General features: G+C 42.0%; 1 protein-coding gene across 1 annotated transcript in view; it reads left to right on the forward strand.

Annotated features, from left to right (window-relative positions):
* The window catches only part of pdlim5a (PDZ and LIM domain 5a), a 209,212-nt gene that overhangs the window by 121,090 nt on the left and 62,947 nt on the right, over positions 1-25,175 (forward strand). The window contains 6 exon segments of the mRNA XM_055161738.1: positions 9,592-9,631; positions 14,370-14,475; positions 14,478-14,532; positions 14,534-14,713; positions 23,030-23,202; positions 24,886-24,922. Coding sequence (XP_055017713.1) covers positions 9,592-9,631; positions 14,370-14,475; positions 14,478-14,532; positions 14,534-14,713; positions 23,030-23,202; positions 24,886-24,922 — 591 coding nt within the window.

Genomic DNA, 25,175 nt, shown 5'->3' on the forward strand with positions numbered 1-25,175 from the left:
TTGCTGTAACCCGCTCGTCTTCTTAAACAGGTTTAATCGATACTGTGGATCATTCTAGACAAAGCCATAATATTTCCAGCACACCCTCCACTAAAAATGTTACGCAGCGCAGCTTTAAAACGCCCCTGAATCGTCCTGGAAAGTACATTTAGAGTCACCTCCGTGTTGTTTTCGCTCTGCGTTGCCGGCTTAATGAGTGGCCTACGCATGAGCCCGGGATGGAAGGGCCAAACAAACTGCGCTGTAATCGTAGAAGCGCAAATGTCCCAGGTTTCACATTCCACACAGAGCAGAGGTCTCCGGAGGACCAGGGAGCCTCGCGTCTGTCAACCCGGGATCTGCGCAGCCATGTGGGCACAGGCTAAAGACGCTCACGCCGGGGTTTTTCCACTAACCGCTAATTAGCCTGATTGTCATTAGGGGCTTACGTAACGAGTCTGCATATCTGAACTGAATGTTATGAGGGAATTGTGGGCAGCATGTGACCAGTGATGGAAAAATCTAATCTTTTGGAAAAGTTTGTTGCCATAGTCAGGGTAAACACTCAGTAAAGGTGCACTGTGTCACTTTTCTGGTGTGGGGTTCCGTCGTGTGCTTATAGAAATTGAAGCAAAGCCCTTAAAGTAATTACTCCCAAACAGTTTTTAATGAATGACAACGTTTCAATCAGTGGATCATATCACATAAGCCATTAAGTCCATCAATCTTTTGTTATCATCAGGTGAGTCAATTACATTATAAACTAGAAAAGCACTCAGAGAGCGCAGACCTCCGCCAAGGACTACCCCCATTTTTTATATAAATTGCGATAAAATCAGTCTTCTGGATCAGATCCGGATCAGCCTTTGGAATATGAAAGAGGATCCCATTGTCCATCCCTGAGTCAAATTTCATGGGGTTTGGTCAATAATTAACCGAGATATTGAGAAACAAAATTTTTGGCCCCATTTACCACAATGTTAACTAAAATTTCAAAGTGATCCAGAATCCAGGATTTCTTCTGGATCATCCACAAAATGAAATCAGTTCTTCCTTTTCACATTTCCAACAAATCCTGAAAATTTCATCAAAATCGGTCCATAACTTATTGAGTTATGTTGCTAACAGACAAACAAACAAACAAACAAACAGACAAACGCCGGCAAAAACATAACGTCCTTGGCGGAGGTAATAAATATAACATTATCAGAAGTGTTTAATTTCATTTTCATGATTCAGACCACTAGGGGCAGCGTTTTTAAGGAATAAATATAAAAAACTTTCTCTATTAGGAACCCTTTCAGGCTCAAATTAAGTTTTAGTAACAGGAAAAATCTGATATTTGGGGAAAATGATCATATGGGGTAGTAATTTACAATCCTGACTTTTTTTTGAGAGAGACCTTCACATGCAGTGCGTTCTGGGATGTTGTAGATTTGCAACATTGGCCCAGTGTGGTAAATTAACACTGAAGACTTTATTTGTATACCACTTTACATAACAATCAAAACAAAAAGCACAGTGTAACAGTGCTTTACAGTGGCAGAACAACAATCAAAACAACTTAGTGTAGATCACTTTTTCATGTGGTGCTCCATGAAACAATTTTTATCCTTTGTAAAGCTCAAAAGTACTTTGCACTTCTGGCAGGCCGTTTGCATGTAGCCGTTCTTGCACAGTCTGCATCGTCCACGTTTATCAGCATGGATGGGAGAAAAGGCTCCTGAGTAAAAAAGGCTCATAAAATACGGATTTGGAGTAAGTAGGTAATTGGAATTTAGCTGTTGCAAATCTACAACGCCTGCCTGGAGAGGGTTAATATCCAATCCTCTTCTTGGAAGCTTCACCTGCTCCATCCCAATATATTTAAAAGAGGAGATCTGGTGCTGTGCTTCTTTAAAACTGGGCAGCTACAAGGTTTCTAATATTGCTCCTATGTTCAAATGTTAGTCTTGAGTCTTTAGTGGTCTAGATGTTTTTCCTACATAACCAAAACCACAGAGGCACTTTAAAGGTAAATGATATTTTTAGTGGAGCATGTAATTGTCGCTTTGATTTTTTTGATTGTGGTTGGGTGTGCACAAGGCTACGTTCAGACTGCAGCCTGAAGTGACCCAAATCCGTATTTTCGCCTATGTGACCTGTATCTGATCTTTTAATAAAGTCTGAATGACACAGATCAGATTTTTTTTTTTCAAATGTGACCCAGGCTTGGATATGTGCTCCTAAAACCGATACATATCCGATCTTTTGACACGCGACTTCAGTCTGAACGGTCAGGTCGCATTCATCCCACCTACACGTCAGGCTCGGTGTCTCGTCAATGGAGGGAAAAGCGAGGTTAGTGAGTTGATTCATATTTGGGGGGATCGCTGTATTCAGGACAAATTGGAGGCGTCTTATTGAAACTGGGCGGTTTCTGAACTGATTGCCAAAGAAATGTCCGAGCATGGCTACAAACAGTCCTGGCTCCAGTGTCAATGAAAAATAAAGAGCCAGCGAGCCAAATAGAACGAGGCTAAAGGCTCAGGTGGTGTCTACACTGCAACGTTTTTTGTTCGAAATGGTTAAGTTTTTATTTGTTTTGGCCTTTCATCCACACGGAGCCGGGGTTTCAGGTGTTTTTTGAGAGCTGGTTCCAGAGATCTGAAAATGCCGGCGTTGCGTTGTCGTGTGGACAAGCAAACCGCAGCTTTTGGAAAACGATAAAGTTGCAACCCCATCATTGCAGAGGAAGGACTTTGTGCGCATTTGCTCTTTGTAGTCTTGTGTGTCCAGTGGCTCTGGCTGGATCCTGTTTACAGCACCACATACAGGTTTGGCATATGTATTACATCGTTTTCACTCAGTGCTCCGTTGGTGTCTGGACGTGAACATTTATTGATCCGACTTGTACGTGGATGCAAATTTTTTTCAACCCTAGAAATAAAAATAAAAAATCCAGGAGTGTTGTTGTGCAGACGTAGCCTCAAACAAACGAAGCGGCAGTAGTTTCCCGGTGGGCGGGTCTAAGAATGTTGCTTCTGGGTGGAATCGGCTCAGACTTTACTGACATTTGTGTGAAGTTTGGAGGACGTTCGTGCAGGACCTGTGGAGGCTCCGTGAACATATTCTGTTGAGATGGATCTGTGTTCACAATGCACCAGTGCTTTCTTAGGTTCATCATGTGCTTCTCTCTGGAATGTTCCACAGTATGGCATTACACTTACTTACCTCTAAGGAGACAGCACAGGGCCAAATCTGTGGAAAGGCAAGCGCACTTACAGTAAGAACGCATGTTTTTAGGCCAATAAAAACCCATAAAGTAAATGCAAGATAGGTAGATTTTAATGCCACACCGGGACATTCCAGACAGATCAATAACATCTCCATGGAGTCAAGCAGAAAAGTTACACAGTGCACTTTTTAAAGAGCTTTATGTTTTGGCGAAGATTTGCACGCAGGGGCCTATCTCCAGAAATCTGTTCAGATGTTTCAGGAAAATTATTTCGTCCTGATTTGAAGGGTTTTGTGAGGCTTTTCTCCGTTCAGACAATATAATATTTTGATTTGAATTGCGTTATTAGAGAATCAATGCCAAATCCTTCAAATCAGAACTGCATGTTTTGGGCTGGTGGGAGAGCGCAGAGAGAGACCAGGAGCGAAATCCAGGATGTTTTCGCCGGGGAGAAAGTGCTTAACATTCACCCGCTGCTCGAATTTATTTAAACTTGAAATACCAAAGGCGTCTGCATGTTCTGCCTGTGTCTGGATGGGTTTCCTCTGGGCATTCTGGTTTTCTCCACCAACCATGCAAACAAAACATGCACGACAGGTCAAATCCTCCAGCTGAGGATGTTTCACTTTGTGGAAACTGCCTGACCTCGCAGCATTAGGATTTGTTCACTGGATGGTAGGTGGGTACTTTTTATCATTTAACTAATCGCTGCTATTTGGTCGTGATGTATGTAATGCGCCGATAATGGGACTAACTGGTATATTAAGCTTTTCCCAAATCCGTAGGAAGAAGGACAATAATGTCTTTCCCTTTGATAAAATTCACCAAACATTCTCTTTGTTCCAGCTTTAAATCCTCGATCTCGGGAATCGTTGCCAACACAAAAAGTATGGATCTTCGCTGATTGGCTGCTGTCCGAACTCGCACTTCCGGGCTTTTTGCAAACCATCTAGTGTATTCCCATTCCTGATTTAGTCACTGTAGAGAAATGAAATTGAGCAGAAGCACTAGGTGGCGCCAACCTGGATAGTCCTGACTAAGGCTACGTTCAGACTGCAGGGCTTAACGCTCAATTTGGATTTTTTTTGTGAAATCCAATGTTTTCGCGAGGTCGTTCACATTTCCAATTAATTGTGACTTGTATGTGACTCCAGTGTGAACATTAAACGACCCAAAAGTGTCCCGCATGTGCACTGGAGACACGACGACGTCAACCGCAGCGAGCGTCTCTGTGTTTACGGAAGTTGTCCAAACATGAACGCAGCATTGAGCACCTGGAGATTTTAAAGTTCCTCTCGTACCAGGAGCCAGAACATGAACAACTTACTTGTTTTAAGGAGAAGGACGAGGTTTTAGACCGTGGCGTTTTGTGGGACAGTCCGTTGAAAGGAACGTGTGGATGTGGAGACGTAGCCAAGAGTGGTGGGAGTGCGATGTGCTTCGCTTCAGTGACACGGAGTTCATTAACAATTTTTTTATGACGAGAAGAACGTTTCTGTACATTTGTGGCTTGTTGATAACGTGTAGGTCGGATGAATGCACTTTGGCCGTTCAGACTGAAGTCACATGTCAAATGATCAGACATGTATCAGTTTCAGGAGCACATATCCAAGTGTCCTGGGTCACATTTGAAAAAAAATGATCTGTGTGGTTCAGACTGTCATTAAAAGATCAGATTCAGGTCACATAGAGGCCAAAAAATCAGATTTGGGTCACTTCAGTCTGAACGTAGCCTAAGTTTAGCTCAAGATCTGGAGATGGGTCCCACTGCTCCTGATAGTTTTAACCCAGAGACACTGAAGGACGGGTCAAATGCAGAGGACAAATCTCCCTACACTCTCTAAACCTTAATACGTAGATCTATATTTAAAATGTTGCTCAATGTGTATTTCAAAATTTTCAAAACTAACATGGCTTGAAGTTTCATTGTGTAACTTTTCTGGTGGAGGGTCCGTCAAACGCTTTTCTCCATGGAGATGTTATTGCTTTATCTGGAATGTTTCACAGTATGGTATTAAACCTTTGTGTCCAGACCAAGTTACAGGTCAGATCTGTGGAGAGGCGACCCCGCTCACAGTCAGAACGTTTGTTTTTCTAGATATTTTTGAGCTGTAAAACCACCTGTAATTGAAAAAATGTAAGTAAGGTAGAGCTGTTTAAAGTCACACTGTGGAAAAACATCTCCATGGAGAAAAGCATTTGACCCTCCACCAGAAAAGTTACACAATGCACCTTTAATAATGGAAACGAGTCCACTGACTTTGAGTTCCTCCTCAAAACTACAACTTTGAGTAAACTACTGATGGAGGAACACATGGTTTAAAACTCTTAAAGGTCAAACATGTTAAACACTCCAACACTAACTAAGAAATTACTTTTTTTTTTTTTTTTTTTTTGCCAAAATGCCACACTGAACTTAAATAACTTCTTTTTGGTGAAATAGACATTTTCTGAGTTCTGATTATGAGCACATTAACCAGCTTCCCAATAAAAAGGAAACAACATTATAACATAGATCTGAAATTGGAGCAATATGAGCTCTTTAAAGGTGTATTCAGTGGAAAAAAACCAAAAAAAACAACAATATCTAGGTAAGTTAAAATGACTTAAATTAAGAACATTTGACTTTATTTGAGTCGATTCAACTTGACAAGTAAAATGATCTTCCAATGGAATCAAGTGTGTTTTTCTTTATTCAAGCAACATTCGATTTTGTGTCTTATTTTAAGAGCAAAAAGTTGTTGTTTTTCTTTTTTTGAGTGTAGCAAGATGTTTTTTCATATTTTAAGTACAAAAAGTCTTGTTCCGCTGGTGGATCGTTTTACTTGTCAAGTGAAATTCACTCAAATCGTGATGAAACTTTCTTAATTCAAGTCATCTTAACTTGGCTAGATTTAGTTTTTTGCAGTGTTGTGTAACTTTTCTGGTGGAGGGTCCATCACCTGCTTTTTTGGTTTCTATGGAGATGTCATTGCTCTGCCTGGAATGTTCCACAGTGTGACATTAAACAGCTCCTCTGTACATTTAGCAAATTACAGGTGCTTTTATAGCTCGAAAATACCTAGAAAAACAAACATTCTGACTGTGAGCGGGGTCGCCTCTCCACAGATCTGACCTGTAACTTGGTCTGATTTGGTGTCCACGAAGATAGAAAGGTTTAATGCCATACTGTGAAACATTCCAGACAAAGTAGTAACATCTCCATGGAGAAAAGTTGCACCGTGCATCTTTCAAAGCCCTTTTTTTATAATTATAGGGGCTACCTTTACAGATTTCCTTTTCTTGTTTTCTTTTTGCTCGGCACGCAAATTAACGACTTAAACATGATTCTGAATATTTCTCCAGACGTGTTTTTGATGAGAAAACAACATTATACCAAGATGTTGATTTAGTACCAAATGTCCCCGATGATAAAATAATAATAATATTTCTGAGTATTAAATATAACCAACGTCACCAGAAGCTCACAGGTCAGACAGAGCCACGCTTGGACTTGGACTTGGACTGGTCTGGACTACACTTGGACCTGGGCTGGTCTGGACTACACTTGGACCTGGGCTGGTCTGGACTACACTTGGACTTGGACCAATCTGGACTACACTTGGACTACACTTGGACTACACTTGGACTACACTTGGACTACACTTGGACTTGGACTGGTCTGGACTACACTTGGACTTGGACCAATCTGGACTACACTTGGACTGCACTTGGACTACACTTGGACTACACTTGGACTTGGACTGGTCTGGACTACACTTGGACTTGGACCAATCTGGACTACACTTGGACTGCACTTGGACTACAGTTGGTCTTGGACTGGTCTGGACTACACTTGGACTTGGACTGGTCTGGACTACACTTGGAGTTGGACCAGTCTGGACTACACTTGGACTTGGACTTAGACCGGTCTGGACTACACTTGGACCTGGGCTGGCCTGGACTACAGTTGGACTTGGACCAATCTGGACTACACTTGGACTACACTTGGACTACAGTTGGTCTTGGACTAGTCTGGACTACACTTGGACTTGAACTGGACTACACTTGGAGTTGGACCAGTCTGGACTACACTTGGACTTGGACTTAGACCGGTCTGGACTATACTTGGACTTGGTCTGGTCTGGTCTGGACTACACTTGGACTTGGTCTGGTCTGGTCTGGACTACACTTGGACTTGGACTTGGTCTGGACTACACTTGGACTTGGTCTGGTCTGTTCTGGACTACACTTGGACTTGGACTTGGTCTGGTCTGGACTACACTTGGACTTAGTCTGGTCTGGACTACACTTGGACTTGGACTGGTCTGTCTGTCTGGACTTGGACTCTGGTCTGGTCTGGTCTGGACTACACTTGGACTTGGTCTGGTCTGGACTACACTTGGACTTGGTCTGGTCTGGTCTGGACTACACTTGGACTTGGACTTGGTCTGGTCTGGTCTGGACTACACTTGGACTTGGACTTGGTCTGGTCTGGTCTGGACTACACTTGGACTTGGTCTGGTCTGGTCTGGACTACACTTGGACTTGGTCTGGTCTGGTCTGGACTACACTTGGACTTGGACTTGGTCTGGTCTGGTCTGGACTACACTTGGACTTGGACTTGGTCTGGTCTGGTCTGGACTACACTTGGACTTGGTCTGGTCTGGTCTGGACTACACTTGGACTTGGTCTGGTCTGGTCTGGTCTGGACTACACTTGGACTTGGTCTGGTCTGGTCTTGACTACACTTGGACTTGGACATGGTCTGGTCTGGTCTGGACTACACTTGGACTTGGACATGGTCTGGTCTGGTCTGGACTACACTTGGACTTGGACATGGTCTGGTCTGGTCTGGACTACACTTGGACTTGGACTTGGTCTGGTCTGGTCTGGACTACACTTGGACTTGGTCTGGTCTGGTCTGGTCTGGACTACACTTGGACTTGGTCTGGTCTGGTCTGGTCTGGACTACACTTGGACTTGGTCTGGTCTGGTCTGGTCTGGACTACACTTGGACTTGGTCTGGTCTGGTCTGGTCTGGACTACACTTGGACTTGGTCTGGTCTGGTCTGGACTACACTTGGACTTGGTCTGGTCTGGACTACACTTGGACTTGGTCTGGTCTGGTCTGGACTACACTTGGTCTGGTCTGGTCTGGACTACACTTGGACTTGGTCTGGTCTGGTCTGGTCTGGACTACACTTGGACTTGGTCTGGTCTGGTCTGGTCTGGACTACACTTGGACTTGGTCTGGTCTGGTCTGGACTACACTTGGACTTGGTCTGGTCTGGTCTGGACTACACTTGGACTTGGACTTGGTCTGGTCTGGACTACACTTGGTCTGGTCTGGTCTGGACTATACTTGGACTTGGACTTGGTCTGGTCTGGACTACACTTGGACTTGGACTTGGTCTGGTCTGGACTACACTTGGACTTGGACTTGGTCTGGTCTGGACCTGTCGGGGTTCTTCTCACATGATGTCGTCCATACTTTGAGCTCACGTTACCCATAATTCACTGCTGTAACCGCCGTCTTTCGCAATCTCCCAAACTCGCCGCTGCTCGGTTTTCCCGCTGGGTCCCATCAATCTGAGGAGGCTCCACTCTGGAAGACCTCTGTCCTCTCCTCTCCTCCTCTCTCCTGTTCTCCACTCTTCTTCTCTCCTCTCTCCTCTTCTACTTTCTTCTCCACTCTTCTCCTCTCCTCTCTTCTCCACTCTCCTTTCCTCTCCACTCTTCTCCTGCACTCCTCTCTTCTCTTCTCTTCTCTTCTCGTCTCCTCTTATCCTTTCTTCTCCTCTCCTCTCTCCTGTCCTCCACTCGTCTCCTCTCCTCGTCTCTCCTCCTTTCTTCTTTCCTCTCTCCTCTTCTACTTTCTTCTCCACTCTTCTCCTCTCTTCTCTCCTCTCTCCTCTTTTCTCCTTCTCTCTTCTCCTTTCTCCTCTCCTCCTCTCCTTTCTCTTCTGTCCTCTTCTCCTTTCTTCTCCTCTCCTCTCACCTCTCCTCCACTCGTCTCCTCTCCTCTCGCCTCTCTTCTCTTTTCTCCTTCTCTCTTCTCCTCTGCTCTCTCCTCCCCTCCTTTCTTCTCCTCTCCTTCCTCCTCTCCTCCTCTCCTTTCTCTTCTGTCCTCTTCTCCTCTCCTCTCACCTCTCCTCCACTCTTCTCCTCTCTTTTCTTCTGCCCGTCCCACTCATTTTGAGTTACCGACGCATGCATCTCTCCTCCTCTACTCTCTGTCCTCCTCTTCTTCTCTCATCCTCTGCCCCTCTCCTCTGCTCCATTTTTATGGCGTTTTTACCCATATTGTTATTCCTCTGTCTCCTCTCCTCCTCCTCCTCCTCCTCCTCTTCCTCTCCCCCTCCCATTTTTATGATGTTTTTATTCATCCTGTTATCCCTCTTTCTCTCTTCCAGGGCTCCCAGTGTTCCCAAACCTCCTCCAGTCGCGCCCAAGGTAAGAAGACTCCTCCTGCACGTTCATGTAGAAACACCACTCATCCATCTCACAGTTTTTGAGAATAATCTGGAAACTGATAGAGAAAGTAAACATCGATTATTATCAGTTTTATCAAGACCTGATTCGACACTAGGGATGTAACAAGAACCGAAATATCTTGATATCGCGTCGTCAGAGTTCTCACAATAATATCGTTGCCCATCACAATATATTGAATTACAAGTCTCTTTGCTTAAATTAAGAGTTATGGTGCGGCAATAGTTACAAAAAAGACAGAGGGAACTACATAGACCATGATCCTTTGCTCAATTTCAGTGCAGACTACAAGAAAACAGTTCTTAGCACTTTTAAATCTTAGTACTTTGGATTAAGTCTTGTCAAGGCATTTAAGAGGAAAAAGTAGCATATTCACTGTATTATTTATCGCAACAAATATCTTACCGTGAGGTTGATACCGTGACAATATCGTATCGTGAGACTTGGATATCGTTTCACCCCTAGTTGACACCTAAAATTATTTCTTTAATAATAACTCTTGTAATGCAGAGACTTGCTTAAGCGTCTCAAAGTGCTGCACTATAGTCATCATCAACCTTATAAAGAAGTGGACTAAAGGCTGAATTATAGTTCTGCGTCGACTCAACTCACACTGCCGCCGTTGCCGCTTTGTCGCCATCGTTTTTGATTTATGGATGTGCGTTGAGGTCTATGCGCCGAGAAGTAATTCACCCCCAAAATACTACTTGGCTAGGATTTAAAAATGGTGTTCTTGTTTACGAAATGAAGCAGGAAGACAGAGTACCGGAAATGAGCGGATGTAGGGAAGACCAATTACAGCCTGTATTGTCTGCGTCGGCGTCTGCGTCGGTTCAATGCATAGTTACAAAACTTCGGAGGTGCACATCGGTTCAAGATGACGCAGACTAACAACAGAAGACGCAAAAGTGGCGTCGCGTCTTCACTTTTTATTCCGCGTTTAGACGAGCGTTTTCGAGAGGAAATCTGCGTGCGTACGGTGACGCAAAAGTGTGTGGAATTCGATTGTGTATGCATGCCAGGTTTCTGTGTACTGTATGTATGTGACGTAAACGTGTACGCGACGTGAGCAGATTTGACCGGAGTTTTGCGTCTTGGGCAGTGCAGACAGAAACGCTACAGCGGAGTGTGTTAAACTTTTCCACTCTAGAGGGTGGTTTCAGATTTTTGCCTTTTTAAGTCCCAAAAACGCTGTCACTGTCTAAAAGAAAGGCACTTCCGATAAAATATTTTGTCATGTTTTTACCCGCAAACGTTCTCGTGTAAACAGGCGACAATACGAACAGAAGTGTGTGTCAGTCGCCATCAGAAATCAGAGTGAGATGGGCAGAAAAAGGTGAATAGGACAAAAAATACATGTTGTTGCCATAGACTGTATATATAAATGGACATACAGTAGCTTTGAACCTGCCATTTTCCAAACAGGAAGTGAGTATGGGGGCGTTTCCGGCTCCATCTGACCCCGACTTCCATTGACTTCCATTGAAATATTGTCGCCCCCTCGCTCCGTCTGGTTTTGGTCTTAAAATGTTCGTATTAACCTGCTCTACGTGATCCTGGTGTTTTTATTTTGCTATTTTGTCTGTTTAAAAAAATGCCTATTCCGTTCCAAATTCATCCCTGTAACTGCAGGCCTCGATGAGCTTCATTTGACTGGAGCAAAACATTATGGGTGACGTCACACTCCCTTAGTCCACTTCTTTATATCGTCTATTGTTGCCACATGTTTTACTTTCTCTATCAGTATGGATCAGGTATTTTAAGAGGAGACACTGCAAGTAAAACAAAAAAAATAATTAAAAAGTATAATAATAATAAAAATGCAACTTTTATGTGGCATTTTGTGAATTTAAGATTATTTCATTGGTCAAAAAATACCCTTTAAAACCACAGACACAGACCTGACCTTTAACCTCGTGGTGCTATCTGCTCGTTTCCATGGAAATACATAACATCCCAGACAATTCAGTTACATCTCCATGGAAACAAGCAGGTGAAAAGTTCCAGAGTCCATCTTTATTTGAAGGTCACTGTACGTAAACATTTTGAGGTTACTCTTTCGGAAAAATTCAAGATTTGCCTGTAATGTATCCTCTTACGTGTTTAAAGCTGCATTGTGTAACTTTTCTGGTGGAGGGTTCATCAAATGCTTTTCTCCATGGAGATGTAATTGCTTTGTCTGGAATGTTTCGCAGTATGGCATTAAACCTTTTCGTAATCATGGAGACCAAACCAGACCAAGTTACAGGACAGGTCTGTTTTTTTAGGCATTTTTGAGCTATAAAACCACCTGTAATTGAATAAATATAAGGTAGAGCTGTTTAATGTCATACTGTGGAACATTCCAGGCAGAGCAATGACATCTCCATAGAAACAAGCAGGTGACGGACCCCCAAACAAAAAGTTACACAGTGCAGCTTTAATGCATTTTGTCATTTGAATTGTCTGAAGTGATGTTGACATTATTGAGATGCATGAAATACAACACAGTACTGATGTCTCTCTGCTCCTAAAATAAAATCATCAAACTAATAATAATATTTTAACTATTTAAAATGAGACTAAACACCTAAACTCCTGGATTCTCCAAAGTTCAAAATGCTCTGTTCCACCTTATGATGTCATGAAGTTGTAGTTTTCATGTGAACAGCTCCTTTTATCCTTTAGTTCAGTGGAGAATGGGAATTCCAGAGCTGAAATTGTCCAAATGATTCTAGGTGTATGAAGGTGTATGGAGTTTAAAAACACAGTGGAGCACTTCCTGTATTACCACATGACATCACAAAGTGGGAAAGGAGAGGGGAGGAAGAGGAAAGGAGAGAAGGAGAGGAAGGGTGACCGATACAAAAACTATGTCAATCGTTTCTGCTGTTTTGTGCTGCAAAACTTTTTTGTGCGATTACGGTTCTTAAAATATTAGCGGTTTTATTTTTGGCCGATGACGTCATCCAGTAGCCAGGCGGCGCCACCTAGTGCCTCCGCTCAATTTCATTTCTCTCCAGTGACTAGTTCAGGAATCAGAATACACTGGACGGTTTGCAAGAACCTCGGAAGTGCGAGTTCCACCAGCCAATCAGCGAAGAGCCATATATTCTGTGTTGGCAACGATTCCCGAGATCAAGAATTTAAAGCTGGAACAAAGAGAATATTTGGTGAATTTTATCAAGGGGAAAGACATTATTGTCCTTCTTCCTACAGGATTTGGGAAAAGCTTAATATAGCAGTTAACCCCATTACATACATTACATATGTCATGACCAAATAGCAGTGAATGGTTTAAAAAAAAAATACCTGCCTACCGCCGAGTGAACAAATCCTAATGCTGCGAGGTCAGACAGTTTCCACGAAGTGAAACCGGCTGATGAATCAGGAGAGTCAACCAGCCCCTCAAAATGTTAAATAGCCTCAAAACAGCAGAAAATTTTCACTCAGCTGATGGCGACAAACTCCGCAAAACTAGTGAAGATAAACGATCTCAGGCTGTGTCTGCATTATTATATAAAATATGAATCAAAAGCGAGTTACTGCAGACTTTTCCACATGAGATCATTTATCTTCACTAGTTTTGCTGATCGGAAATGACGCTATATAATTTCCGCAGAAATAATAATTAATAATTTTAGAAATATACTGGCACAAATGAAAATTGTCACAGCACAAAACAACACAACAAAATACAATCTTTTTTGTATAATTTTCTGCCTGTTTTGAGGCTATTAATTCTCTCTTAAGAACCATAATATCACAAACGAAACTTTTTGCAGCACAAAACCACGGAAGCCGAGAGGGGTCACAACAAACGAAAATGTTACAACAAAAGCAAATGCGACAACGCACCAAAAAGAGCCATAACACAACAAAAAAGCCACAACGGAAAGGACCGCATGACTCTATTTTAATGCAAATGCCGCAACAAATTAAAAAGCCACAACACATTAAAAAGCCACAACACATTAAAAAGTCGCAACATATTAAAAAGTAGCAACACATTAAAAAGTCGCAACACATCAAAAAGCCACAACACATTAAAAAGCCATAACGGAAGTGACCACGGGACTTTTGTAACGGACCAATCAAGCGGCAAGTGAAGAAGAAGAACTACAACTTGAAACGAATAATGATAAAACAATAAATTACTTTTACTTACGTTTCCAACTTCTCTGTTCCTTTACTTTTCACTTTCTCTTGATCGGTCCGTTGGAAAATAGAGTCCCGCGGTCACTTCCGTTGTGGTGTTTTAATGTGTTGTGGCTTTTTAATGTGTTGTGGCTTTTTAATGTGTTGCGGCATTTGCGTAAAAATAGAGTCCCGCGGTCATTTCCGTTGTGGCTTTTTTTGGGGTTTTTTTGTGGCTTTTTGTTGTGTTGTCGCATTTGTATTTGTTGCGGCGTTTGCGTTTGTTGTGACCCCTCTCGGCTTCCGTACAAAACGGCTCAAATGAAGCAAAAATGTTGACATAGTTTTTGTGTAGGTTTGAGTTTGATGTTGGGCCAACTTCATACAGCTGAATTAAAAAAAAAAAAAAAAAAAGAATAAAACTAAATAAATCTCCAGGCATATTTGTGGTAACGAAACAACTTTGTACTTACATAAAATATGAAGAAAATCGTGTAAAATGAGCTTTTTACGACCAAACCCAGAGAGACATCAGTACTTGTGTGTGTGTGACGTGTGCACGCTTTTTTCCACCCCCATCCAGGACGACATCATCAGACCCGTGGCCCTCGCTCACCCCCTCCCCCCGCCGCCTCACCCGCACAGCCCCAGCCCCCCCCACGCCGCCCCCTACCTCCCGGGACCCCCGCCGCCCCCTCCCCCTTCATCCCCTCGCCCTCCTCCGCCTTCACCCCCACCTCCTCCTCCTCCGCCGCCTCCTCCCCCAGCCCCCCCCTCCCCCCGCCGCCCCCCCCCCATCCTGGTGCCCCCCCAGCCCTCCGTCTACAACACGCCCATCCACCTGTACTCCGCCCAGAACGCCTGCGAGGTGGCCATGGGGCAGAGGCGGGGCCTGTTGGAGAGCCAGGGCGGAGCTTTGGCCAACGGGTGAGTGGAGACGGGACGACCCCAAACGCAAACACGAGCGCAGGAGGGTAGAGAAGACAAACAGTTTATACTTCAAAATAATATTCATCAACAAGAAGTACAAAGTCATGGTCCGAGAAGTGATTTACTCAGTTAAAAGTGAAAAAGTATTGAGAGTTGGTGGAAGTTCGGGGTACACTGTGTCGCTTTTACAGTGGAGAGTCTGTCACCAGCTTCTCTGCATGGAGATACTACCTGGAATGTCCCACAGTATGGCATTACGCTGATTTATTGCTATGGAAACAGCAGATGATGTATGGCAGTGGTCCCCAACCTTTTAAGAGTCACAAATCAATTTTATGTCGGACAATATTTCACAGGACAGGGCCTGTGGTGGCGCAGCATGGTTTAGTCCTGGTTAAATCCTGTTTTAGTCCTGGGTTAGGCCTCGTTTTAGTCCTGGTTAAAGCCTGTTTTAGTCCTGGTTTAGTCCAAGGTTAGGCCTCGTTTTAGTCCTGGTTTAAGCCCTGGTTTAGTTTTGGTTTAGTCGTGGTTAAATCCTGTTTTAGTCCTGGTTTAGTCCTGGGTTAGGCCTGGTTGTAGTCTTGGTTTAGACTTGGTTTAAACATGGTTTAGACCTGGTTTAGTCCTGGTTTATACCTTGTTAAATCCTGTTTTAGACCTGGTTTAGTCCTGGTTTAGTCATGGCTTTAGACCTGGTTTAATCCTGGTTTAGACCTGGTTTAGTCCTGGTTTAGTCCTGGTTTAGTTCTGGTTTAGAGATGTGTATAGGAGGGGAGGGTTTCCGCTTTCGCGACCCAAACGGCCCAGGGTCCGGTACCAGTACACGACCCGGGGATTGGGGACCCCTGATGTATGGAATAAATTTTGAGTCAAATTGTTTAAAGAATGCTTTTAAAACCTCAAGCAAAAAAATATAAATCAAAATACCAAATTCAAAAAAATCTAATAAAAAGGGAAAATAAAGTAAAATAAATAAATTTGCAAACAAATGATTGATGTAATCTTGTAAAATATCTGTCTTTGCCTCTTTGGAAACAGTTTGTTTTTGTTCTGCATGTTTCTCAGTTTTGTTTGATGCCATTTTCTTTAGTTACGGTTCCAGCCTTCTCGTTTGCTGTCCCGGAGTTTTTGGTTGAAGTTTCGGTACAAACGTGACAAGTGGGTGGGATTTCCATAGGTGCGTTCCTATTGGCTAATTTATGTTTGATGGACAAGTAAACTTGGCGCTGGCTCTGGAAGCTGTTGTAGTTTTATCGACTGCAACACAGACAAGTTTGTCCAGTATTTAAACTGTTTAGAATAACATTGTTCCAGAAGAACCGTGCACCTAGCCTGATTCATCAGCCGGTTTCACTTCATGGAAACTGTCTGACCTCACAGCATTAGGATTCATTCACTCGACAGCAGGCGGGTACTTTTTTTAATTTAACCAATCGCTGCTATTTGGTCGTGACGTTTGTAATGCGCCAAATCCTGTAGGAAGAAGAGCAATAACGTCTTTCATCTTGATAAAATTCACCAAACATTCTCTTTGTCCCGGCTTTAAATCCTCGAATCTCAGAAATCGTTGACCAACACAGAATGTCTGTCTTCGTCTACATCCATCTCGACGCTTTGTTTACTGTTGTGTTGTACCACAAGAGGGACCCAGACAGGTGCACGAGTTTGACGTCATGGCTTCACAGCTCTTCACTGATTGGCCATTGCTCGGTCTACAACTTCCGAGGTTCTTACAAACCGTCTAGTGTATTCTGATTCCTGATCTAGTCGCCGGAGAGAAATGAAATCAAGGGGAGGCACTAGGTGTCGCCAGCCTGGTCACCGTCCGGCGTCGAATATTAGAAAAGCCCACCCACCTGTCACACGTGTGTCAAAACTGCAACCAAAAATTAGAGAGTGAAAACGAGAGAGATGGAATCAGAACCAAAGGGAAAAAACAAACAAACAAACAAAAAATCATCAAACAAAACAGAGAAAGAGGGGGGAACAAAATAAAAGAGGCAAAGGATGTTTTACATGATTACATAAAAAAATTTGAGTGCAATCTTTATATATTTAATTTTTTTTTTGTTTGATTTTTTTATTTGGTATTTTGATTTATAACTTTTTGTCTGATGTTTTAAAAATCTTCCTTTGAACTATATGACTCAGAGTTGTTTCCATAGTGACGCCACAGGACCGAGTTTACACGTCAGATCTGTGGAAGTGAGTTTTTAAGTCATTAAAAGCATAAATTATTGGGAAAATGCAAGATGGAAACATGTCATACCAGGACATTCTACACAAAGCAACAATATCTCCATGGAAACAAGCAGATCCTGGACTCTCCACCAGAAAAGTTACACAGTGCGCCTTTAATGTCATTAGAATAAGAAAAGAAAAGAATACAAAAGAAAACAAAATCATACCCGAAGGAGCAGCGTAGGAAACAAATGTTTAAAAATCCACTTCAAGCTTTTGTCACTTGGTTTGACTGACAGAAATAGAAACTGTAGCTGCTCTCCTCCTCCTCCTCCTCCTCCTCCTCTCCACTCGTCCGTCTGCTCCTCCTCCTCTCCTCTGAATTATACCTTCACGTTTTGATCATAAAACAGAGGATTGTTCATGTGTGTTTGTGTTTTGTTGCATGTTTCTTGGTAGGAAAACGTGATTTTGAAACGATCTCTTGACCTTTACCCAATGCACCTGTGTCCTGTTTTTCTCTCTCCTCTTGTTTTCTTTCTCCTTTTCTTTCTCTCTACCACTCCACCTGCTTCTCTCCTCTCTCCCTCCTCCCTCTATACCACTCTCTCTCTCTCTCTTTTTCTCTTCTTCCTCACCCCATCCATTCTTCTCTCTCTGTCTCTCTGTTCTCATCCCTTCCCTTCCTCCCTCTCTCACCCTTTTCCTTTTATCCCGCACATCTCCTCTCTCCTTCTTTTTCTCTCAATTTTCCTTCCTCTCCAACAATCCTCCTCTCTCTCTCACTCACTTTCTTTCTCTCTTCTCTCCCTCTTTACCATTATCCACTCCCTTATTCTCTCTCTCCCTCCCTTTCTCTCTTTTTCACTCTCCCTCTCTCACTTTCTCTCCCTCATCTCTCTTCCTCTTTCTCTTTCAATTTTCCTTTCTCTCCCACACTCCTCTTCTCTCTCTCTCACACACACACACTCTCTTTTCTCCATTCTCTTCCTCATCTCTCTCTCCTTCTTCCAATTTTCCCTTCTCTCCCACACCTCTCCTCTCTGACTGTCTTTCTCTCTCCCTTCTCTCCCTCATCTCTCGCTCCGCACTCCATCTCTCTCTCCCCCTCTTTTTCTTTCAAATTCCCTCTCTCTCCCACACCTCTCCTCTCTCCGTTCTCTCCCTCATCACTCGCTCCTCTTTCCATCTCTCTCTCCCTTTTCACCGTTCACCGTCTCTCGTCCCTCTCTTTCTCTCTCAATTTTCCTCTCTCTCCTTCACCGTGCCTCTCTCTCTCCCTTCTTACCTTCATCTTTTGCTCCTCTCTCCCTCCTCTCTCTCTCTCACTTCCGCTCTCTCTCTCTCCTCTCTCTCTCTCCCTTCCTCTCTCTCTCACACTCACTCACTCTTCCTTGTTTTGCTCCTCTCTCCATCTCTCTCTCTCCTTCTTCACCATTATCCACTCTTCCTTTCTCCATCTCCCTCTCTTTCCCCTCTCTCTCCTCTCTCTCGTCTGCAGACAGGAGCAGCTCGTGCAGTTGTAAAGTTAGTCTCTCTTCAATGTTCCTGCATGTGGCTTTATTTTCCTTTCACTTTGTGCATGTTTTATAATAAATAAAACTCTCTATAAAACTCTTACACATAGACATAGTCATATATTACATTTATACTTATATATTAAACTACACTTTTGTGGTGTTGTTTTGAAATAACATATAACACGAGTGACTTTTTGATGTTAGTTATATATGAATTTGAGTTTTATTTTAATTTCTTTGCACTTCTAGGCTTCTGTTCCCACATTTGTTATGTAGGATTTTAATTACAAACCACAATATTTTTCCTTTACTTTTTCCTATTGTCTTTTTTTTTTTTTAGCAGACACACACATTTTTTTTATCTCTGGGTACAAAAGATCTCGATGGGCCGACAGACTTTTATTCGAGTTATTCAGAAGAGTTAGTGTTAAAGTTTCCCTGTTGAAGAGCGCCTCCCTGTGGCTGAACACAGCACTGACATTTGGATTGTGTCGTGAAAGACAAACAATTCCTTTCTTCTTTCTTATTTGAACATTTATTTATGTAACTTTTTGGTTGGGGGTCCGTCACCTGTTGTTGTTTCTATGGTTACGTCATTGCTCCGCCTGGAATGTTCCACAGTATGGCACTAAATCGGCTCTTTACTTTACATGTAGTCAGGCATTCCCGTTAAGTGAGGTCGCCTCTCCACAGATCTGACCTGATCGTAGTCTCCATGATGATAGAAAGAAGATTTAAAGCTATACTGTGAAACATTCCAGACAAAGCAATGACATGGAGAAAACCATTTGTCAGACCGTCCACCTGAAAAGTTACACAATGCACCTGTATTTATTTATTTATTTTTATTTTTATTTTTTTTGCGATTTATCTGTTTAGATACAAAAAAGAGCAAAATAGCGCCCCCTAGTGTTTGACCAAAGCACTAACATTTTGAGTGTGTCGTGCTGTGACCGTCCCTTAACACTCGGGCTTTAAGATTAATTTGAATCACAATCAAAATTTTAATGCAATTTGAATGGATGAAATTTGTAAATTTGCCCTACTAAACTATTTCGGCCTTCCTTCTTATTTTTCTAACTTTCTTCTAACTTAAAACAAAACAATTTCTGATTTGTCGTACTGTTTCCTCTTTCCACTTCGCTGCACATTGTAGTGGACCTCAGAGCATTATGAAGTAAGTTTAGTCTGAAGTCAAATCACTGAAATGTCTTCGGTTTGGTTTGTTGTTGCATCTGTCTTATTTGCACCTTTCCTTTTTGTTTATTTTTCGATTTGATTTAAAGAAAACCTCAGGCTCCCAGGTACACGAGTGTCTCATCTCATCTGATCAAACATCTCACCCTAAACCATTGGCTGTGGTGTTTTTAACCTCATGAGCAAACAGGGAAACCATCACCAGAGCTGCACAATACGAGACAAGAAACCTGGGATTCAGTAACTCCTGTATGAATCAGATTTGTGAAACATCTGATTCATTTTGACGCCACCATTTGAAATAAATTAAAGATGTTCTATGTAACTGTGAAAAATCCCTCAGTCGTCCAGGTTGAATCCACGGCAAAGGAGAAATACAATTGGTCAACTGGACAAAAGTTTATTTGGTGGAATATGTTTCGCTGCTCTTTAGGGATGGGCATGATTAGTTGATTAATCGATAATTGATCATTAAGAATTTCATCGATTACGTTCATTTTTAATCGACAAACAGAATGTAGGCTGCTGTGCGTGCGTAGGGTGACCAAACATCCGTTTTTCCCCGGACATGTCCATTTTCCACGTCCTGTTCTGGCCGTCCGGGTTGTGTTTTTATAAAGTGATTGTTAGGTTAACATTAAAACAAGAAGAAAGACAAGAGATTAATTCAGTTTTACTCGCGAGGAGAACGGGCAGAGAGTGGGCATCAAAACCAACAGTCTCCACACGTTCTGATGACTCAAGGCCGTTCTCCTCTTTTTATTTCATTAGGAGGCCCTAGTTACAGAATGATAATTCTCAAGGAGAAGGGGAAACAGCCAAGACATAATAAGAAACTGATGCAGCTATGCATAGTACAAACACATAAAACATGATTAACAATCAGGAGGTGCCTTAGGTCAGACACCATCATAACTCTTGCATGTGTGACAGTGGGAGTTGGCTTCATGTGAGGAATCATCTCGAGGTTCACTAGAGCGATAGGACACTGCACACAGTTGTCAAACACACAGAGGTTATTCAACAAGTGACAAGTGATTGGTACATTATAAATCAAAGAATTGTAGTACATAAATGGTTAACTCATAGGCCTAGAATATCACACAAGTATTTAGCAAATATGGGATAATAAAATTATTCTGACAGTGATGCAGATGTCTGGGTTTTCATTTCCTTTCATTGGGCCATTAAACTGAGCGGCTCTCGTAGCTCTGCACTCAGGAGCGAGCAAACACAAACAGTCAGTCAGGCCCCACCTCCCTCCCCCCGCACGGTGTCCGGGTTTTGACAGAACCAGGCAAATCTGGTCACACTAACCTGTATTCCACTGAGTCGTGTCCTTTAGTCCAACAGAAGTTGAACCGCATCAGCGACACAAGAGCTGTTTTTTTTCTTCGCTTTGTTTATGCAAATGACTCATGTGGTTTTAAGTTTTATGAGACTTGTGCAAAACTGAATTAAACACATTATAATGTCAAACAGGCTGATGTGGCTCTAGAGCGTTAACGGTTTATATGTCGTAAAGTTGAATTTATTTATGCAGGTTAGTAGAGCAGATAGTAATAATAATAATGATGATAATTTTAATATAAAAACGCTAATGATTAATTGATAATCGATCGTTAATTCTTCAGATGATCGATTAAGAAAATTTAATCGAATGCCCATCCCTACTGCTCATCCAAGCTGCTTCTTCAGTTCTGGTCAGATGCTGGTTAGGGTTAGGGTCTTTATATCTCTGCAGGGAGGAGCTCACTACACTGAAACTACTCTGAAACTAACACATCTACTTGTTTACAGTTTCTGTTAGTTAGACCTATTGAACTGCACTCAGTGTGGGGTCATATTAGCAGAATCATTCAGCGCTATATAATTCCACACCTCTGGACCTGACCTGGCTACACCTGTTGTTCTCTTTGTTTGTTTTGATTTAGGTTTGAGGATGGAGTTGTAAATAGGAGACGGATGGTGTCTGAGTCCTCCATTTCTGTTTAGAGATGAATTCTCTTTCTTAACAAAAAATTGCTTCTTTAACTCCCCTCTGAAACCAATTCTTTTCTCTGGCTTAGATCTGTTAGTCTGCTTCATCAGCCGGTTTTACTTCGTTTCACTTCGTAGAAACTGTCTGACCTCACAGCATTAGAATTCATTCACTCGACGGTAGGCGGGTACTTTTTTTATTTAACCAATTGCTGCTATTTGGTCAGTGAGGTATGTAATGGACCGCTAATGGAACTAACTGGTGTATTAAGCTTTTTCCAAATCCCGTAGGAAGAAGGACAATAAAGTCTTTTCCCTTGATAAAATTCACCAAACATTCTCTTTATTCTGGCTTTAAATCCTAGATCTCGGGAATCGTTGACAACACTGAATATATCACTCTTTGCTGATTGGTTGGTGCCCGAACTCACACTTCCAGGGTTTTTGTGAACTGTCTATTGTATTTTGATTCCTTAGTCACTGGAGAGAAATAAAATTGAGCGGAGGCACTAGGTTGTACCTCAATGTCCTCAAAAGAGTGGCCCGTGGCACTGAGATAAAGATTTACAGGAGACTGAGGTCCACTGCTGCTCTCGTCTGTGTTGGTTCATCCTTTTGTGAAGTGTGTGTCTTGTTTCTCCAGTGTAGCGTTCACTGCAGTCTTCACTACACTAAATGGAGTAGACCACATTGTTTTGTTTGTGGCTCAGTGTTTTGTCCTTTGGGTGGACCAGTTTTTGTCTTGAAGTGTTTGTAGGTTTGAATTGGATGAGCTGTGAAATGTATTCGAATTTTGTCCATTTGAGAAATTGAATTTCTCCTTTGCCATGCTCTTTGTAACTTTTCTAGACGGGGATCTGCAACTTGCTTGTCTTTATTGAGATCTTCTGTGCAGCCCTGGATCACAAACTCATCATCATAGCGTCTATAAAGTCTTGTCTTCTTGTCTCCATACGTGATAAAGTGCCAGTATTACACTGTTTGTGATCTATGTTATAATGTTGTTTCCTCGTCACAAACAGACCTGGAGTTGTGTTTTGTTTCATTCACATGTTTAACGCACAAACCTGCAGATTTAGGCTGAGTTCTTCTCTTAAACAGAAAACAGAAACTCCATAAACCTTCCCTAAAATCATTTGGGTGATTTTTTTTAGCTGTGGAATTGCTTGTCTCTACTGAGCTAAAAGTAAAAGGTAGGTGTTAACTTACTTCATGACATCACAAGGTGGAACTGAGTGTTTTGAGCTTTGAAGATGAAGACAGACTAATAATAAAGGGCTATGCAAACATGTTGATGAAATAAAACACAACTCTGGTCATGTTTTTGAAGAGGTAACAGCATGATGACATGACAACATACTGTGTAATATCGGACCTTTAAATTCCTTCAATGCACAGTTCTGATCTCCTCTTCTTTCTTTGTGCCGTTGAGCAGAGCACCTCGTAAACACATCGTGGACACAGACATCCACTTCTACCATGTGCCCACTCACGCCGACGCCAGCCGCAAACGCATCATGGAGGACACCGAGGACTGGCGCCCGCGCACTGGCACCACCCAGTCCAGGTCCTTCAGGATCCTGGCCCAGATCACCGGCACCGAGAACCGTAAGCAGCTACAGACAAGGGTTTAGGTCAGGGGTCAGGGGTCAGGGGTCTCTAAACCTTTTCCTCTGGTGAACTACCTTTACAAAACGAAACTCATTTTAGTGATCACAAGAAGTTGATCCACAGCAAGCCTTAGATGAGGAGCAGTTAGACGCCTATAAAACATAAACCATTATCCATTTATTAGTGCACAAAGAGGCATCAAAATGAGACATTTAAAATGGCAATTAATTAATTTCATTTTTTTTATTCAGCATAATAAGTATAATTCAGAAGTCCCTTGGTGAGCTTCTTGGCAGGGGGTGGAGAGATACTGGCAGCTCCTGAGCTACAGGTTGGAGACCCTGGTTTAGGGATTATGTTGATACTTTGCAGTGACATCAGGCAGAATTTTCATCAGTTACTGTGGTGACACCATCAGTAGGCAAGGCAAGTTTATTTGTATAGCACAATTCGTACACAAAGTAATTCAAAGTGCTTTACAGAATAAGAAATACATTAAAATCATAATAAAAACAAATCAAAACATAAATAATCATGAAGATTAAAATAAATTGGAGAGAAGAGTGCGGAATGAAAACCTTTCAGTTATATGCACAGTTAAACAGAAATGTTTTGAGCCTGGATTTAAACAGCGTCACAGAAGAGTCTGTCTCACATGTTCAGACTGTTCCAGGTTTTAGCTGCATGAACCTGAAACGCTGAGTAGCAACAATAGTTATTATTTTACTACTTGGTTGTTTTTAGATTTAGAATTAATATTCTGTGCCAACGTAGTCCTTTCCATTTATACAAAACTGTTAAAGTTTCCTTGTTAAAGAGCGCCTCCCAGTGTCTGACCAAAGCACTGACATTTGGAGTGTGTTGTCACGCATTAGCAATAACCACCAAAAATATTTTTAGATTGTCTGAAAACTCAAGATACAAATAAACGGATGGTGAACCTGATCATTTTATATTTTTTACTAGTCTCAAAAGCTCACTGTATTACAACAAAAATCTGTATTTTATCAATATTAATTATAGCTGCCACTACATAGAATGTAGTGATGTAATCTAAAACATCTGCACTATGTAACTTTTTGGTTGGGGTACTGGCTGCTTGTTTCTATGGATACGTTATTGCTCTGCCAGGAATGTTCCGCAGTGTGACATTAAACAGCTCTACTTTACATTTATTCAATTACTGGTGGTTTTATAGCTCAAAAATACCTAGAAAAACAGGTATTCTGAGTGTGAGCGGGGTCGCCTCTCCGCAGATCTGACCTGTAACTTGGTCCGGTTTGGTCTCCATGAAGACAGAAAGGTTTAATGCCATACTGTGTAACATTCAGAAAAGTTACACAATGCATCGTTAAGTGAAATTGCAAAATTTACGAAGAAATGTTAAGTCATCTGAGCAAGTTTGAGTAATCTAGTGATATCTCCCAGTCCCTATTCAGACCCTCCTTACGGTTATCAAAGTTCAAAAGTTCAAAAAAGTTTATTGTCAGTTCTTCATAAATTATGTTTCTCACTCTCAAGCGTATGAATAAATAATAATAAATGGAAAAGTCAAAATTATCTGTAAGATTCTCCGCAAAGCTCCGTCCACAATTCTCCATAAATATACAAAAACATGACACAAAACTGAGAGAGAAATATAAAATAATAATAATAATTGTTGTGTTTTTCCCCTTAAAGCTCAACCAGAGGAGACAGACGCAGCCAAGAAGACAAAGTAAGTTATTCTACTCACGTAACCTGCTATTACTAGAACTCACCCTTCACTCACACAATACTTATATTTACAGTATTTGTATTTTTCATTGTCGTTTCTGTGGATTGTTTTGGACCATTTAAAGGGCTCATGTTACGCTATTTTCAGATCTATGTTATAATGTTGTTTCCTCATCGCAAACAGACCTGGAGTTGTGTTAACAGTAAATGACCCTGACTGAAAAATGTAAAGGTGGGCAAGATAATAGGAATAT

Source organism: Boleophthalmus pectinirostris, unplaced genomic scaffold, assembly GCF_026225935.1.
Source record: "Boleophthalmus pectinirostris isolate CB_2022bp ecotype Guang Dong unplaced genomic scaffold, ASM2622593v1 HiC_scaffold_4, whole genome shotgun sequence".
NCBI classification, from domain to species: domain Eukaryota; kingdom Metazoa; phylum Chordata; class Actinopteri; order Gobiiformes; family Gobiidae; genus Boleophthalmus; species Boleophthalmus pectinirostris.